This window comes from Vanessa atalanta, chromosome 20 (genome assembly GCF_905147765.1).
Source record: "Vanessa atalanta chromosome 20, ilVanAtal1.2, whole genome shotgun sequence".
NCBI lineage: Eukaryota > Metazoa > Arthropoda > Insecta > Lepidoptera > Nymphalidae > Vanessa > Vanessa atalanta.
In genome coordinates, this window is record NC_061890.1 from 4,620,080 (window position 1) to 4,638,995 (window position 18,916).

Here is an 18,916-nt window from a genome sequence, read left to right on the forward strand (position 1 = left end):
CAAATTTAATGTATGTTAAACAAAATAGAATAAGTTACAGCTGCCAAAATCATTACTTCAATTTAATTCCAACAAGTTACATTAAGTGCTTAATTTAATTTAATTCTTAGTTTAATGGATAATTATTTCAATGTACAGGAATTGTAATGACAATGACATATAAACAGCTGTTTCCCAAAGTTGTCAAGTGTCAAGTGAAAATGATAATACATATGAATAACCTTAAAATCATTATTCTAGTTCTTTTTTAATTAACAAAAACCCTATGTTGAATAGAAATGGATTTTGAATTAACCTCAAGTTCAAAAACTACTACTAAAACGTCATCATTTGGAAAGGCTTTAATATATACGACAGGCGGCTTAGCTTTAGGTGTGAGTGTTATATGTATACCATTTGTGTCACCGGCCTTTAGAAAAATTTGTCTTCCTTACGTGCCTGCAACTAACAATCAATTATTAGGAGTTACTACTGCATTAAATGGTCGAACTGGAAGATTACTGGACGTAGGCTCTGGTGATGGCAGAATAGTTCTAACTGCTGCCAAATTAGGATTCAAAGCAGATGGAGTAGAGTTAAATCCAGTTCTAGTCTACTATTCTAGAATTTCAGCACTTTTAAATAGTCAGTATAGAAGAGCTACATTTTATAGACGAAACTTGTGGAAATTTGACCTAATGCCTTACAACAATATTGTTATATTTGGTGTAGAACAAATGATGGAAGATTTTGAGAAAAAACTAATACAAGAAGCGAATGACGGGACTCTTGTTGTAGCTTGTAGATTTCCCTTACCAAATATGATTCCAATTGAAACTATTGGACATGGTGTTGACACTGTTTGGAAATATATTGTAAAAAGATAATTATGTATTAAATATATTTTATTGATATATTTATGTACCTTACAATATAATTAGATAGAAAATAAACATTAAAAACGACCACTTCTTTTCCTGCCTGTATATTTAGTATCAGGTTTAGTCTCTTTTCCTTGTTTCCGTCTCCTTTCTTTTTTATCAAGAAGCCATGCCCGTGTGTTTTTGAGAGGTTTGCCTCGTGCTGCTTTACAGGCTTCTCGTTTTGCATATTTAATTTGCAAAGAATTATCACTTTCTTCAGTACCTATAAAAATATTATTAAAAATCAATTGGTCTTCATGTTATGAATGACTTATCATGTAAAAAATTTGTATTACCTAATGCTTGTGGTAAAGGTGCAGCACCTCCAGTCATAAGTACAAGAAAGAATTTCTTAGCTTTTGCAGAATTTGGGAAATCAACAACAACACCTCCATAAAAACCCGCTTTCATAGCTTGTGAAGTGACAAGGTCTAATTGACTTTCATTTTCTGGATAGAACTGAAATACTGCCCTTGCTGATCGCGACTGTTAAAAATAAGATTCCATTTAAATACATGTAATACTAATACATATGAATAGTCATATTATTTAGAAAATAAAACGTTAGTTTATTGTCTATTAATAGGATATCAAAAGTTACATAAAAAATCATCACAATCATAATAAACTTACTAATGATGCATATAAAGAACTGAAGAATTTGTATAACCTCTTGACTGGCTGATGTGATTTTTTATCAGCATTAAAAAGCCACTGGAGAGCTGACACAGATACTGCACCATCAAAGCTACCAGCCTTAAATGGGACTCCTTCACCCATATCTGCTAGTACCAAGTCCCCCTCTGTTTCCCTTTCTAAAGCAACATCTGAAAGGAGAAATTGGAATTAATATTAATACTTAGGAATCATGTATATTGCATCTAATAATCTTTCTGGTACTAATGTTAAAAATATGCCACCTAACATAGATGGAGAAATGTCTAGGCCAATCCACATATGTCCCCATTCTTCAAGTACTGTTCCAGATAATCCTGAACCACAACCAATATCCAGCAATAGGCAAGATGTGTCATCTGGCAAAAGCAACAGTTCCATACATCGCTCAGTCATTTGTGCTTGAATATCTATGATTCGGGAGCTAAAATTTTGATAGCAAATAATTATATACACAATTAAAAAAATATATTATATATAGAAATAGATGTTGTAATGTTATAGTTACTTTTGAGTATATTTTCTGGCTTCGTCTTCATTATAGAACTAAAAGCAAAAATTACACCAAAATTAATAAGGAGATTATTTTATAAATAAAATATTAATATTGCATATTCAATTTAAAATACGGATATTACAAATTCAGGTGGGGCTTGATGTTCAGGTCTTTTGGACATATTTGTTTAGGAATATTTAACGTTATTTTTCTCGATACCACTTTTAAAGTCTTCAATAACAAATAAACATAACCTTAAATTATTCTATAAGCTTTAACATATCCACACATTTTCTTACGACTGTCATAAGTGTCAACTGTCAATAATTATCATGTGTTGTGATATAAATAAATAAGAAACACCATTGAATTATGGTTTTATTACGAATAAAATTAGACACATTTGAAAAGATAATAAATGACATTCATTTACTTTTAAATATTATATGTCATTCACCCCCTCCCTCAAGACAACGTAATCGTTTAAATAGTTCGGCATTCTTCGCTGCCGTGTCGAACGACGTTCTTTGAATGACGAACTCGTGGAAGGGAGTTCAGGAGGTTGATTGTATTCATCAGATTCTTGGTTAGGAATGGGATTTTCATCTTGAATATTTTCAGAATTTTGGATTTCATGTTCTTCATTACAATCTTCTAAATTTTCTGGTAGTGGAGCCAATTGTCTGTTAGAAATTGTAGTTTCTCTTCCGTCTGGCAATCTAACATACGAATATTGCGGGTTGGGCTGGAGTAATTCTACTTCTTCAACTACTACTACTTAGTAGTAGTACTTAGTAGCTCTCACGTTCTTTTTCATTAAAACAGGTCCTGGATTTAACATCCAAGAAGGAAATGATTCGCCATTTGAAGTTCTTCGGGCATGGTTGAACATTCTTTCGTGAGGAGTTACATTAGTACTAGTACATAAAAGTGACCTGATGGAGTGTAAAGCCACTGGTAAAGCTTTTTCCCAATCTGATATCTCCATATCTTTAGATCGGAGGTATAATTGTATGTTTCTCCAAAGAGTTCCATTAAGTCTTTCAACTTGTCCATTCCTCTGGGGATTATATGGAGTTGTTCGACTACAAGCTATCCCAAGAGAGTAAAGAAATTGCTTCAATTGTTCAGACATAAATGTCGCTCCTCTGTCTGAGTGTACATAAAGCGGAGTGCCAAACATAAAGAAAAGATCCTTTAAACATTTAATTACAGTCGTTGCAGTCATATCTTTGCAGGGATAAGCGAATGGAAATCGGCTGTATTCATCAATAATCGTTAACATATATTTATTTTGCGTATTGGACGGCAAAGGTCCCTTAAAATCGATGTTCAATCGTTCAAATGGAGAAGTAGCCTTAATGAGTTGATATTTATTTTTATTAAAACGAGGCTTGATTTCAGCACACACTCTACAGGAAGTAGTTATAAGTTTTATATCATTGATAGAGTATGGAAGGTTTTTCGTTTTTACCCAGTGTGCTAATCTTGTTACACCGGGGTGACAAAGAAGTTCATGAATTTCTTTCAACTTACTATTATCAAAATTAATATGAGCACATACTCTAGATAGAGTGTCAGCAACCGTATTATCCTTACCAGGTCGATAAATAATTTCAAATTTAAAACTGGAAAGTTCAAGCCTCCATCTTTCAATTTTTTCATTTTTTATTTTGCTTGAATGTTTTTGATTGAACATGAATACTACAGACTGTTGATCAGTTAAAAGCAAGAAATGCCTACCCGTTAAATAATGCCGCCATTTACGCAGAGATTCAACGATTGCACTTGCCTCCTTTTCTATAGAAGATTGTTTGCACTCCGAGTCAGTCAAAGTTCGCGAGAAAAAGGCAACCGGACGACCGTTTTGAGAGAGTGTAGAAGCAATGGCAAATTCTGATGCATCTGTTTCTACCATAAATGTTGCATTTTCGTCGACCACTACCAAAGTAGATTTACAAACATCTGACTTTAAAGAGTTGAAACATGTAACAGCCTCCTGGTTTAAAGGAAAATGCTTAATACCAATAAGTGGTCTGATCTTTTGAGAAAAATTTTGGATCCACTTCGAATAGTGAGCAAATAAACCTAAAGTCCTTTTTAAGGTTGGTAAATCCGTAGGAATTGGAAGATCTAGTAGTGGTTTGAGACGGTCATTGTCCGGTTTAATCGTATTATTATATATTGAGTATCCTAAAAGATTTATAGAGTCGGTTCCAAAGACACATTTACTTTCGTTTAGAGTTAATTTGTATTTCTTAACTGCATTCATAAATTTATTAAGTTTTCTATCGTGGTCATCTTTACTCTTACCACAAACTGTGACATCATCTAAATATGCGAACGTTCCTGCTAATTTTTCTGTATCGATAATGTATTGTAATGTTCGCTGGAAGGCCGCGACGCCGTTTGTTACCCCAAAAGGTATCCTTGAAAATTGATAAAGTTTGCCACATGCTTCGAATGCTGTATATTTTCGTTCCGACGACAAAATTGGTACCTGGTGATAAGCGCTTTTCAGGTCGATTTGGCTAAAAAAATTAAATTTCGCAACCTTTTCAATTACAGACTCGATGCTAGGTAGAGGAAATGCATCTAGTTCTGTAAATCTGTTTATGGTAAGCGAATAATCAATAACAAGCCGCTTTCGATGTAAACCACCTCCTGTAACTAATACTTGTGCTCGCCATGGAGATACGCTGGGCTCAATGACGCCTTCTTCTAGTAATTTAGATATTTCATTGTTTATAAATTGTAAATCTTCTTCAGAGTAACGTTTGGATTTTATAGATATCGGTCTAATATTAGGAGATAAATTACTAAATAAAGTTGCAGGAGGAACTGATGCTTCTATAACACTGCAGACTTTCAGCGGTCCTTGGTTACCACCAAACTGAAATTCAAGCACTGAATGATTTTGTAATAAGTCATGCCCTATAATAAGGTCTGCACAAAGATTGTTTACAATTAAGAGTGGTTGACGTTTATAGATATGTTGACCAATTTTGATTGTCGCTACGCAGGAACCTTCCACAAAAGATATGTGATTAAGTGAGGCTAAAGTTATGGCCTGCTTACAAGGGTTTCTTTTCAGGTTTATTGTTTGCGCTAAAGAACCGCTTACGAAACTTACTGAACTACCAGTATCAATAAGTGCATCGGCTTCGTAATTGTTAATTGTTACTGATACCGTAGCTCTTTTTAAACTAGAAGGTGAGGCGGCAGAAATCATAGCAACTTCGACAGGTGCATCTTCGTTTACAACGTTGTTAAGTGTTTCTTTGTTACTACGGCAGACATTGGCGAAATGACCTGTTTTGGTGCAAAGTTGGCAGGTGGCATTACGAGCAGGACACTTAAATCGTCGATGAATGTTTCCACCACAAAAGAAGCAATGTTTCTTTCTTGGATAATTTGCTACAGCTAAGTTTTGTTGAGTTGGCGTTTCTTGCTCCTGCTTAGAAAGAGCGTTTAGATTAAAAGAATTATTATTTATATAGCCTTGAGAATTTCGTTCGGCAGTTTCTAAAGCAATCGCTTGATTCAGGGCCTCATCTAAACTTAAGGTATTGTTTTCTAAGAGTCTCTGTCGTATTGTTTGGGATGTGATCCCAGCAACAAATGCGTCACGAATGTATTCACTCTTATATTCTTCAGGGGTCACTGCTTTAAAATTACAATCATGTGCTAATAATTTCAGTGCGCGTACGTATTCTGTAATAGTTTCGTCCTGTCTTTGCTTTCGAGCAACTAGAGTATATCGAGCAAAAATTTCATTTTTAGGCTTTAAATATATGTGATCTAATAACGATAAGGCATGCTCGTAGGATTTATTATCGCGTATATAGGAGTACACGGTAGGAGATAGATGATTTATTAATAATTTGAGTTTCATTTCATCAGTTTCGTTACAAGCTTCTTCTGAGATAAAATTTATAAATGTATACCGCCAGTGTAACCATCGCAAATCTGCAGACGCCGTATCAGGTTCCACATTAAAAGTTTCAGGACGAAGATATCTTGACATGGTCGATATGTAAGATGGCATAGAATATTCTTCTGACATTGAAATTATTTATTCGTAATAAATTGATATAAATAAATAAGAAACACCATTGAATTATGGTTTTATTACGAATAAAATTAGACACATTTGAAAAGATAATAAATGACATTCATTTACTTTTAAATATTATATGTCATGTTGCATCCTCAAAATACCTTCCATTTTTATTGACAACAGACTAAAGATGTACAAATGTCAAATCTACGTGTTAATAAAATTGAGTTATAATCAGCGCGTTATCGGTACTTAAGAATAGAACCATGTCAAAGTAAAACAAACACTATAGGCATATGACTCTACTCCGCCTCCGTGGTAGTGAAGTCAAGGATCAAACGTAAAGACGGCCCGCAAGATGTCTCTTCACGCAGAGGAGGGATACGTGTACTGGTAGATAATTCCATATTAAACGGTGCGACAAAAGAAAGAGTTCGATTTCTTTGTGTGCGATGGAATTGAAGTCACAGTTAGGCCGTGACATCGAGAGCCAGTCCGTATAGACTTGTGAAGGAAGGGGAATCAGGAATTAAAAAGTATAATTCTGGAGAAAGCATTTTGAAAGGTTGATGAATGAAAAATCATTAATGAATGAAGAAGATGAAAATGATTGGCGTGCTTGATAGAGTATTTGAGAATGTAAGAGTGAATGTATGAAAAAGAGATAAAGAAAAGAGTTACTACGAATGATGTGAAAGGAATAATATATGGAAAATCAGATGAAAAATCAGTAAGCCCAGATGGAATACCAAAAGAAGCATGTTAGTTGTTAAAAGAGTAATGATGGAAGTGATTAGCTTTAATTATCAATAAGTTATTGAATGAATAGTGCACCAGTTACCTGGTACCCATCTTTAAAAACAAAGGCAATGTGCCGAAGTGCAATAACTATAGGGGAAAAAATTAATGCCACATAGTATGAAAACATTCGGAGAAAGTTGAGGAACGAAGCTTGATAGAGAGAGAAACGATCCGATTTTTGTTATTAAAAAAATGTGTGGAAAATACCTAAATGTGCATAAAAATCTTCTTCATAGATTTGATTTGGTTTTGTGGTGGGCCCTCTGAATGATAGGCATGCCTGAAAAATATGTAAAGTTCATCCGACCAATGCCGTTGTAGTACAAAAGTCGGTATCTAGCAGTTGTCCACAGTTGGCACCACTGCTAGACCTTGATGTGGCTGTAGGCTTGTTCCAAGGGTTCTCATTCCTTGCCTCTTTTTAATGATATTGGACGCTCTGACGTCGGACATTTAAAGGGGGTCACCCTGGTGCATGCTGTGCCGAAGACATCGTGTTAGCAGCTGGAAATGGTCTAGAGTTTCGGAGTGGGTTGGAGCTTAAAGGGATGGAGGGGAAGAGGACATCCTAAGAAGACATGAATGGAGTGTGAGATGAGGGATGTAAACGATTAGATGAAAAAAATAGAGGAGAATGAAAGGTAAAAATAGTATTCAATACAGTACCCAGTCCAAACCAACAGTAACCAATCGAATTGGTCTGTCTATAATCCATGTAAATATTATAAGAATATAATATATATAATATAATTGATAAAGTTTGGGATAAATGTATCTGAATTGGAATAACAATCAGTAGTCACCAATTGACAATACTATCAGCTAACACCATATTAAGGAGGGCTACACTTATTTCTAACGTCATTTCGTATACAATATGTCAACAATGACAAAAAGTCAATTGTCAACATCAACAGTAAAAATAGGCTTTAAAATGCCGCCAAAATATAACTAACAAATTCCATCACGCGAATTATAATTAATTTATTAAATTGTTATTTTTATGCAGTACGTTATTAACAAGCTAAGATATTATATTTACGTATTTACGTAAGATGTGATGTGACAAGTTTGTTTGAAGTTACAAAATTAAAGCTTCTTGCTTAAATTGTTTGATGTGGTTGAAACTAATAGTTTACGGATAAAAAATGCCCAAACCACTAAGCTTAAAAAAGGTAAGACTTATTTATTATGCAACTATTATATACATATACATAATTAATAATGTTTTTATAAAATTTAATTCATGTTTCAGTCACAAAGCAGTTCTTCAAAAAATCAAATAGCAATAACAAACTTTTTTAAAAGTGCTCCGAATAACCAATGTAAGTCTCCAGAGAAGCCACTTTTGGTCAAAGCTACATCTAATTCGAAGTCAATAAAGAGAAAAGTTACTTCATCCATAGACGAACAATCATTATTTTTGTGTAAACAAAACCAAAATGATCATGAAGAAAGGGCTTCTAAAAAATTTAAAATAGACAACAGTAATTCATCATTGGAGCAGAAAACATTATATCTAGGCAACAATGATAACCTAAGTACAAATCTAAGGCTTTCTCCAAAAGAAATTGTAAATCATGATTTTGAAAATAATAGTAATGATAATAAATCTCCTTTGTCATCATTATCTCCCAATAGCATATCAGATCATGCTAAGGAAAAATTTAGTGGTACCAGTAAAAATGCTAAGGAACTAATTAATATTGAAAAGGAAAATCAGGAATATGACATAGATGATATTTTAATAAATAATCATGTTGAAAATATACAAGCAAATAATAAATCACCGAAGAAAGGTCCTAAAGGTATTTTATTCTATATATTTCTTACTGTCTGACAAAGGGGTCAAACAGTTCATACAGAGGGTATATAGGAATAATATTCTTCTTATATACTAAATACATTATACATACATTCATTACACTAAGAAAAACAGTTTAATTCTTTAAAATAATTATTTTCCTTTATTTGTTGGTTAGTATTATTGCGTAACTCTTGGTGTATATTAATTTTGTGTGTGGTTATATTCCAGGAAAAATAAATACTGTGAGATCACCATTAAAATTAGAAAAATCATTGTCAAAATTAGGGTCAAATGTTACTGAAGTCTTAGAACTAAGTCCAAATCATGTTGATGATATTTTCGATGATGAGTGGAATTTTGAAGGCCTTGAGGTAATTTTTAACTTTTGATTTAATTAAGAACATGAAATTTTACTTACATATATTTAAATACCATTAATATTATCAATTTCTTAAAAAATGTTAAGTATATAAAAAAAAATAGCTAACATAAGTTTGTTTTTAAAATATTTAAAAAATGTTTACAGGAAAGTAAAGAGGACCTAGATTTAAGTGTAATGCAGAGATGTGAAATTCTATCAGTTCATCATCATCCTAGTAAATTAGAACTAAAGCTTAAAAATGATAAGGAAAATAAAGGCACCTGTTTTGTTGAGGGAATTTGGTAAGTACCCACTTCACTTTGATTTTATGTATGTTAAGAAAAAAGTAAAATAATATATTACAATATCTTGTTATTGATTTTTGACTTTATTCTTTTTATCAGTCTGGTAAACTCACCTACAACATCTTCCCCCTTTTTAAGAATAATATATTAATCATTTAAAATAATATTTACAAGATAATACAATACATATATAATACATAACAAAATAAAAACCCAAATACCATAAATTTGTACTAATTTTATAAAGAGGTATCTTTGTTTGTATGTACTATATAGGGGCAATCTCCGGAGCTAATGATTAGAAACTAAAAATTATAGAAAGCTATATATTCGTTATTCCTGAGTGCATAGGGAACACCCATACAGTATAAATTGAACCTATCAAAGGAGTTAAAATAAGTAAGCCTTCCCCATTTAATTGAATTATTAAATATAATAATCATGAAAATTGTAACACATTTCAACTTTATTTCAAAGATTTAACAATTATTTAAATGTAGTCTGAGCATCCCATATTCTGACATTGTTTGGCTCTATGGGAAGATCTGGGGAATGTAGGTTTATCTGTTAAGCTTATCATTTGAAATATTACAATCTTTAGGCTTCATAATTTTTCTCTTACAAACTTATATTCTCGTTGGCTAACAAACTCTTCAAAATTATTGGCGTTAATAGGATTTACATAAGATTCACATTTCATTAAATGTCGTCAATTTCGTTAAAACTTACGTCCTCTAGCTGTTCTCACTACATATATGTATCATGATCTTGGAATATTAACATTAGCAAATACTACAGCTTTACTACTATAGTAGCCATCAATATAAATAACATTTCTTCTTGAAAACTTGATAGAGTTCTACAACATTGATTACAATACATTTTAGAGAGCCTGCCAAGATATCTTCACATCATGTTTTAACAAATATACTCTGACAGTTAATGAAAATACGTTTTGAGTTTTTTACCATTAATATTTTTGTAAAGTTTATCTTTTGTAAATTTATTAGTTTTATTAAATTTTAGGTTAAATACACCTTTACAACCGGGAGAGATTATAAGCGTGCTTGCGTGTCGCAACTCAACAGGCCAATACAGTGTTAATAACGCATCAGGTTTATTGGTGTTACGACCTGATCACCTTGTATCCAGTACAAGTGTCGTAGCCGGTGTATTCTGTAAGAGGAAAGCAATATTACAGGAACGGTGGCGAGGAATAGATTCAGCGAATACCGCGGTGAGGAAGATATGAATTTATTTTATTATTATTATCTGAGGTGTTCTATATGTATACTAATCTATCTGAATCTCGACTATACGGAATATAAAAACAAGGATTGTAGGCCAAATAATATGTGCTAATGCAGAGCCGGATTCAACATCAGCGTCGCCCAAAATATATCGAAATAATAAATGCCGCCCTATTATCGAAATTTTACATAGATAAAGTTTCGATAATATTTTTTAAATAAATAAATTGACTCATTCATAGCAGAAAATGTATTATATTCATATTTGGAAGAAGTGAAGTTTTTTTTTCATCCTCCTATTTTTGCCGCTCTGGGCTCTAGCCTTGAGTGCCTCTAGCGTAAGTCCATCGCTGTGCTCATGAACAATGACGAATGATGCTGTTCATTATTTAAGTAATATATTTCAATAATTATTAATGTGTATTTTGTATATTTCAGATGACTATCGGTATTCTTATTCACGAACTGGTACAAAAAGCTCTTACACAAAACATAAAAACTACAGCAGCTTTAGGTATTGAAACTGATAATATAATCAAAGAATCGGTTCAGTTATTATATGAAGCAGGGATAACGGAGACTGAGGCTCGGACAAACATGCAAGTGTATATCGGACCTCTGGCTGACTTTATGACAATGTACATGCCTGGGAAGAGTTCCAATAAGGTCGGTTTTGAAAGACTCTCTTATAAAAAAATATTTCCGTAGTCAGAATGATTCATTATATTTGTCCTCAAGAGCATTTTACAATGGGCATTAAATCCCATTATACACATTACTGAGAATTATCATTTGAGTATTAATAAAAATTAACTAAGTTTCTTTCAAACTTACTTAAATTTATTATTAACTGGTTGTCGCCCGCAGCTTCGCTCGCGTTCTATATAGCCAGTTCAAGTTAGCTTCATGCCAAATATCGTCAAATTCGGTTCATTAGTTTTTCAGCGAAAGAGCGACAGACTGACAGACAGAGTTACTTTCACCTTTATAATATTAGTATAAAAATATAGATAGTATAGATTATTAAGAGCGCTTATTCCGATTGCCGCTTCTCAGTATCTGTCACTTCTTAAGCTTGTGTGCGTGTAACAGCGTTTACGGGTATAAGCACAGCTACTATAGTCAATTGATATAAAGCATTGTGATGCTTGTTTTGATGATAATGTAATTTATTCCGTATATATTTTTTATGGGTTTTATTTTCAATTGAAAACAAAATGACATACGAATCACAATAAATTAGTGAAATAACTGTAATATATTTTATATACACATATGTAGTTAATATAAAAAAAAATTGCTTCGAGATTGGTTGGAAATACAATTTGTCTTATTTGCGAATACTAATCAATGAGTTTCAATTGGACTACATAATGTCTCTATGAGATACTTCAGAGGATTGATTTTTTTTATGTTTTACAGACTAACGAAAAAGGTAAATGGAATGGTAAAATAGATAAAGTTCTGGACATAGAGGAAAACCTCTGTTGTCCTAAATTAGGTTTGAAAGGAAAGATTGATGCAACGCTACAAGTGACCATACACGAGCGTGGAAGTAAGTATTTTTATTGAATTATTGTTTAATAAACTTTATTGATCAACTAAATGGTTTAGTTAGATAGAACAATATGGAAACTTAATGTCTAAAGGCATTCTCTACCAGTTATCCTTTAGAATTATAGGAATCTGTGAAGATTGTTCTACAATAATAAAAATAAATTATATGTTTAAGGAAATAACGATTTTTTTTTTCATTTGTGTCTCAGGGCTTGAACCCAAAAGCTAAGGATTAGCGGCCTCGTACAAATCACTCAACCGACGAGGAAGTTTGTATGTTATATAATGTATATAAATATTTTGTTCTTTAAAGATATTTCCGCGATCGTACCCCTCGAGTTAAAAAGTGGTCGCGCTTCAATGTCTGCGGAACATCGCGGACAACTCTTCTTGTACGGAATGATGCTAAGCCTGCAAAGACAAGAGGATCCCACAACCGCTGTACAGAAGGGATTGCTGCTTTATTTGAAGCGAGTATATAAATAACTTATGTATTAATATAATATAGTTCGACTTTTAAAACTTGTCCATTGAATTTGGGGGCATGCTCATTTCAGAGATGATGAGAATGATTTTTTATTTACATAAGAACTACATGATGAAGTTGTTCGCTAAACTGCTTAATTGATTTCTAGGTGCTAGTAGATTATGACTTATGTTTTATTATTATTGAAATTATTTATTGGCATGCAATTAAAAACTATTTTAAACTATGCCAAAGAAGTAGAACTTCTCACTTGCGCACATAAGTACACGCAACTTTTTTTAAATTTATTTACAAAAATTGCGTCAAAAATTGTATTTATTTATTGACTTTGTCATAATATTATCTATATGTATTATTAAAACATCCATATAAAGAGGATTATTAAAGCAGACAAAATACTCTTCTATTGAGAGGATTGGTGCGTTACACTGCTCAAACAGACACATAAAAACGAATAGCAAAGATAATAATGAATAGATTGATATTTCAGAGAGCGCACAGATTTAAAGGAGGTCAGTTGTGGATACCCAGAGAGACGCGACCTTATAATGCTACGCAACGAACTCGTGCAGCACCTCGCGGTCCGACCGCGTGACGTTGACACAGGTAGTCTCGTTTTACTGAAATTATTATGAATACTCTGTACGCACAAAATAATATAACACGAGCCTTATGTGTCTGTGTACATAAAGCTCGTGTAATATTATTTGTTATTTTTACCCTTGTGAATTGATCTTGTTTGAAGTTGTCAGGTATTGCTCGTGATAAAACTATGCACGCTTGTTTTGTTATTTTTTTGATGTTTTATATCTTGCAAAGTAATAGAATATTTTCATCGTACACGCATCACATCGCATCAAATCACATGTTCTTAATAAATATTGACACTATCTAGATTAATTTTTAGTGACTATCGGAAAAAACTGAAACACAAATTTGACTATTATCATCTCACAAGAAAGTGCAATTACTTTATATTTTTTTTTTTTTTCAATTATTATAATTTATTGTAATAGAAAAGTTAGTGGACATAGAAGATGCTTCTCGGCTCTTACAGCAGAGCTTACCCGAGCCAGTGCATCATCACGCCGCGTGTGCCAAGTGTCCCTATCTAACGCTATGCTCTTTACACTTGTGGTAAGCTCTCATCTCAAATATCACTCAGTAGTCTCATTTTTGGCATATGTAGTGTAACGACCACTATTTTATAAGTACATCACACAGTAGGTATTTTATAAAAATGCACAAATATTTTAAATACTTTTTTTTCACCGTATCGTATATGAATACTTATAGCCGATTTTTATTTGTATTCTTGAATTTCAAAAATACTTAATTAAAGTTTAAATTTAAAGATATTTTTTTATTACGAATTATTACTAAGAAAAAACTTCGCTCTGCGATATATCTCAGAATCCTCGGTGATATATTTAATTACTTTATATTGGTACAGGCACACAGAGAACGGTCCACAAGTATCGGAATCCCATCCATTGACTAAGCTAAAAGAAGACGCACTCGGTCACCTCTCTCCAGCGCACATAAAGTACTTCCTACACTGGACCAGCCTGTTGCGGCTGGAGGAGAGAGGCCAGATGTCAGCCTCGCCTTTGCACGCGTTATGGACGGACAGTGTGGACAAACGGTGATCTATACGTTAAATTAATACGAACCATTCCAAACTCACAGTCATCATTATCCTCTCGACATTATTTATGAAACTAAATTACGACTTAGGTAAACCATGATTTTGTAGATGTTAGGGTAGTTGAAAAAAATGATTTAGCTGTTGTTTACATCTAGCTACCGTACAAAGAAACTGCAGTCTCCACGTACCAGTAGCAGCAGTTACCGATTCCCTTTGGGTATGCTTTTGCTGATGGTACTTCTGTGGATAGTCCTCTGATTGTCACAAAATATATCAAAGAATTGTAATTTCATAGATTTTATATCATTTAGTTAATGTTATAAACTGAAAAACCCAAACAATAAATATATTATTATATATTATATGACTGTTTCCAGAACAAAACGCGGAGTGTGCGCTGCGAATTTAAAGCTAAAAGACGTATCCAATTCCAGTGATAAATTCTTGCATGTTTTTACTAGAGAATCTGCTAACAAGGGTACGTTTCTTTATAAAAATATATATTATATATTATTTCGTATATTATATGTTTAAATATATTCTATGTACATTTCAGTAAATAATGATAAAACTGCAAAGGGACCTCAAGAAGGCGAATTTTCAATAGTAAGCATAGAGAATAGGCCCTGGATTGCTGCGGGAGTTGTTACTGTATCAAATAATACTGAATTACATATACTTTTGGAACGGTAATATATACATTTAAATGACTTTTTTTATTCTCTTACACTTTTATTTAAATTTAATAAAACATTTACTTTTTCTTTTTGTTATAGAGATCTTAGTCAGCGTTTAAATAAACATACTCTATTCCATGTTGACACATACGAGTCATACGCGACAACCGTTCAGAATCTCACAAACTTAGGCGTACTAATGGAGGATGGCGAGCGGGCTTTGCGGCTCAGAAGGTAAAGTATAGTTTCTCTTATTATTTAACCTAATTAAATATATAACAATTCATCGGCATTGTATTGTTGATTGATAGTTAAGATTTTTGTATTTCTGGTGTTTGTTTATAAATATAAACAAACGGAGAAGCTTTTTTTTAGAGTAGTTCGAATTGATTGAAATATGTATATGAGTGTATATATTTAATGGTGTTATTAAAAAGTTTGCATATTGTCTTTAGATTAATAATCGATAAAGAAATACCAGAGTTCGCTCCAAAGCTACCTCGGGAGGTGGGACGACTCGGCTCCAAGTTGATGCGTTCGCTGAACATCGAGCAGCAACGCGCGGTACTGCGAGCGCTCGCCGCCGACCACTACGCGCTGCTGCGGGGCTTACCCGGCACCGGTGAGTGTGTGCGCCGCCTCCATGCACTGAGCTCTGCGACGCACACAGACACACAATCTCTAAGCGTAGATTACCTGTTACTACTGTAATAATCATGTTTTATTCAATTTAAATTTTTAAATGATATTTGTGTTTTCAGGTAAAACACAAACAATAAGCGTGCTGATTCAAATGTTGGTAGCGCTAAAACAACGTGTACTTGTTACCGCTCATACACACTCCGCCGTCGACACCGTATTAAACAGGTAATAAATGACATGTATTAAACAGGTAATAATGACTATTCGGACCTGTTATTATGTATTAATTGCGAGAGAAAAATAAAGAATAGTTCGAACACATATTTTTAATTTTTTTGTCTGCCTCTTTGCCTATAACAAAAATCAACGAATAAATTTTAGTGTGAAATGTTGTTATACAGGCAAGTCGAGGTACAATCTCTCCGAGTCAGTAATTGTTTGGAATATTATACAAAAATGTATGTCCGTGTGTCCTTGTGTCCGCAGACTGCCCGAGTCGCTGCGGGTGATGCGCCTGGGCGCGGCGCGGCGCGTGTCGGGCGGCGTGCGCGCGCGCTGCGAGCACGCGCTGCTGCGGGCGGCCGGCAGCACGCAGCTGCGCGCGCAGCTCTACGACTCCATGGTACTGCCCACTACCTGATACGCCACTGTAACGATTCACTTTTATCTCTAATCATTGCTTCAAATGTGCGAAAATTCGATTAGAGACAATTTTTTTGTAATTTAAATTGTTTACGTAAAAATTGTTGTATTTCTTCTAAGCGAGCAACTTAGAAATTATCAAGGTTTTTTATTCATATGGTATGGTTTAGTTCGTAACAATACGTCGCTCAGCGTTGATTTGTATTTTAATTGCTACATTGCTACATGTAATTGCTACTTGTTTATAAATATCCTATTTCATGATATCGATCGATATGCCATCCAGCCATATGTGCGTTATTGAATAACAACATCCAGCCAAAATACATTACTATTTATAAATTGTGTAAAGATACTTCTTAATATTTACTCTTAATTAATTTATTTATTTGTTACTATTTATTTTTCATAATATGTTAAGAAGAAAATACTAATTGTAGGACGTGGTAGGCGTGACATGCCTGGGAGCCGCGCATCCGATGCTCGCAAAAACTACTTTTGACGTTTGCATAGTTGATGAGGCAACACAGGTGAAATAATAAACATATTTTTTTTTCGCATATATTCATAACTGATATATAAGAACTATGTACTTATTTTATTGCAGGTTTTACAATGTACCGTTTTACGACCTCTATTCGCCGCTAAACGCTTCGTGCTCGTCGGCGACCCTGAACAGTTACCTCCCGTTGTTAAAAGCAGAACTGCCAGGTATACTAAGCGCCGTTTGATATATAATTTCATATAAAAACTTTTTATTAATTGTGTAACTTTTTTAGGCGTTTGGGTATGGAGGAAAGCTTATTCCACAGACTAATGCAAGAAAAAGCAACTAGCACACTTCGGCTTCAATACCGCATGAACCAGCCGCTAGCCGATGTGGCTAACAAAGTGGCTTACAATGACAGTTTAAAGTGTGCGAACCAAAATGTGGCGCAGGCGAAATTGAAGATAGACTTGCAGGTACCGTAACTTATAAAAAAACAATATAAACCAAGTAACATTATACATTTCATAAAAAAGATATTGTTATAACAACAGTAAGACAAATAATGATTAAACTTTCAGAAAATAATGTCTCGGTGCTCAATAGAATCTCCTTGGCTGGTTAAAACTTGCAGTGCAGAGTTTGAGGATGTTGCTATATTTCTAAACTTAGAGCTGGGAGCTGCTGACAAGTCAAACAATGACAAAACTTTAACCAATGTTGAGGAAGCATGTGTCGTTATGACTTTAATAGAAACTTTAAAAGAGGTAAAATATTGCTAAATCAAACGATACTTATAAAAAGCATTTGTCCTAACCAACTATCAACGATTATCTAAAACTATTGAAATTTGGAACATACGTTTATTTTATAACGTATTAAGAAAGGAGAACTAAATTTGTATAAATTTTACTTATACGAAGTTGGGACAAGCAGCTCGTGTTTATATAGAATACTTGATAAAGCATCGTTAAATTTGAATATCATTAATTATAGCCTGCTTTTATTAACTTCATTTGTTACTTTGTGTGCGTTTGCTAGTGTACTAACAATAGAAACGACGCACTTTAATCGCATATAAACTTATTCCACACTACAGTTTGAATTCAAGTTTTGCTAACATTTTCGTACTGGTTACAATATGCTTACAATTGCATGCTACATTTTATTTGATATATTACACGTTAGAAATTCTTGTTTATAAACTTTTACAAAGCAATTAAAAATTCTTTATACAGGGCAATGTGTCCACAGCAGATATTGGTATCATAGCTCCATTTCGAGATCAAGTGGCACTCTTACGAAGATGCCTTAAAAGTCAGGATGTCGAAGTTAGCACCGTGGACCAGTTCCAGGGGAAAGACAAAGACGTCATTATATACTCTTGCACAAAACGTAACATACAGGATGGCAAAGCAGTCAAAGTATGTTATTAAGTTTGTATAAATTCCTCAAAATCCGTTTAAATAAATCATCTTCTTAAAAAAAAACTATTCAATATAATATCTATTTGGTACAACAAAAATAACTAGCTTATTTACATCAAGAGCAACACTGACAAAATTATAAACATATCGACCAATTTCTTGAGTAATGGTAGTATTTTACTTCATTATGATTTTAGTTTCAAATAAAAGACTAAACTTAATTCATACAAAATAAATACTCTCTTATTTTTGTGACAGGAAGGCGAAGTTCTAAATGACCAAAGACGTTTAGCAGTAAGTGTGACACGCGCCAAGCACAAACTCATTGTTATAGGAGATTTGCGCGCCTTGCGACGGTATCCAACAGTCCTACGCTTAATTGAAGCATGCACAACAATCTCTATAGATCAAGAAACATTATCGACGTTAATGAAGAAATATAAGAATGTGATTGTATAATGTAATAATCTTTATAAATATAATACAATTAATTTTAAATTTAAATTATGTTCTCGAAAGTATTTAAATTTTGATTACAATAGTGGATAATTTTAAAAAAAAATGTAAATAAATAAGATGAAGATATTTTTGTATTTTTTTTTAAAGGTTTTTCTTGTTTTAGTAAGAGCACGTAAAGCCACGGGTTCTTCGCTTAATATCTGTGCCATGTTCATTGTTATTGTATATATAGT

At 33.3% G+C, this 18,916-nt stretch overlaps 3 protein-coding genes across 3 annotated transcripts; 2 read left to right on the plus strand and 1 right to left on the minus strand.

Annotated features, from left to right (window-relative positions):
- The first annotated feature begins 182 nt into the window (after positions 1 to 182).
- On the plus strand, positions 183 to 921 carry LOC125071721 (ATP synthase subunit C lysine N-methyltransferase). The gene has a single exon (XM_047682071.1). It carries the CDS (start codon positions 279 to 281, stop codon positions 864 to 866), a length of 588 nt encoding a protein of 195 aa, XP_047538027.1. The 5' UTR covers positions 183 to 278; the 3' UTR covers positions 867 to 921.
- LOC125071720 (probable 18S rRNA (guanine-N(7))-methyltransferase) lies at positions 867 to 2,374 on the minus strand. The gene is made up of 6 exons (XM_047682070.1): positions 2,216 to 2,374; positions 2,086 to 2,123; positions 1,823 to 2,001; positions 1,536 to 1,729; positions 1,199 to 1,388; positions 867 to 1,125 (listed from the first exon to the last, which is right to left on the minus strand). Exons 1-6 carry the CDS (start codon positions 2,252 to 2,254, stop codon positions 935 to 937), a joined length of 831 nt encoding a protein of 276 aa, XP_047538026.1. The 5' UTR covers positions 2,255 to 2,374; the 3' UTR covers positions 867 to 934.
- A 5,485-nt stretch (positions 2,375 to 7,859) lies between these two features.
- On the plus strand, positions 7,860 to 18,735 carry LOC125071728 (DNA replication ATP-dependent helicase/nuclease DNA2). Its single transcript, XM_047682079.1, has 23 exons — positions 7,860 to 8,109; positions 8,190 to 8,742; positions 8,970 to 9,112; positions 9,268 to 9,404; positions 10,434 to 10,644; positions 11,096 to 11,323; positions 12,080 to 12,212; positions 12,528 to 12,684; positions 13,192 to 13,307; positions 13,718 to 13,838; positions 14,155 to 14,346; positions 14,727 to 14,827; positions 14,906 to 15,038; positions 15,126 to 15,260; positions 15,482 to 15,648; positions 15,788 to 15,893; positions 16,155 to 16,290; positions 16,751 to 16,840; positions 16,918 to 17,021; positions 17,090 to 17,273; positions 17,379 to 17,564; positions 18,036 to 18,221; positions 18,483 to 18,735. The coding sequence occupies exons 1-23, from the start codon at positions 8,083 to 8,085 to the stop codon at positions 18,681 to 18,683; spliced, it is 3,747 nt and encodes a 1,248-aa protein (XP_047538035.1). The 5' UTR covers positions 7,860 to 8,082; the 3' UTR covers positions 18,684 to 18,735.
- Positions 18,736 to 18,916: the final 181 nt, after the last annotated feature.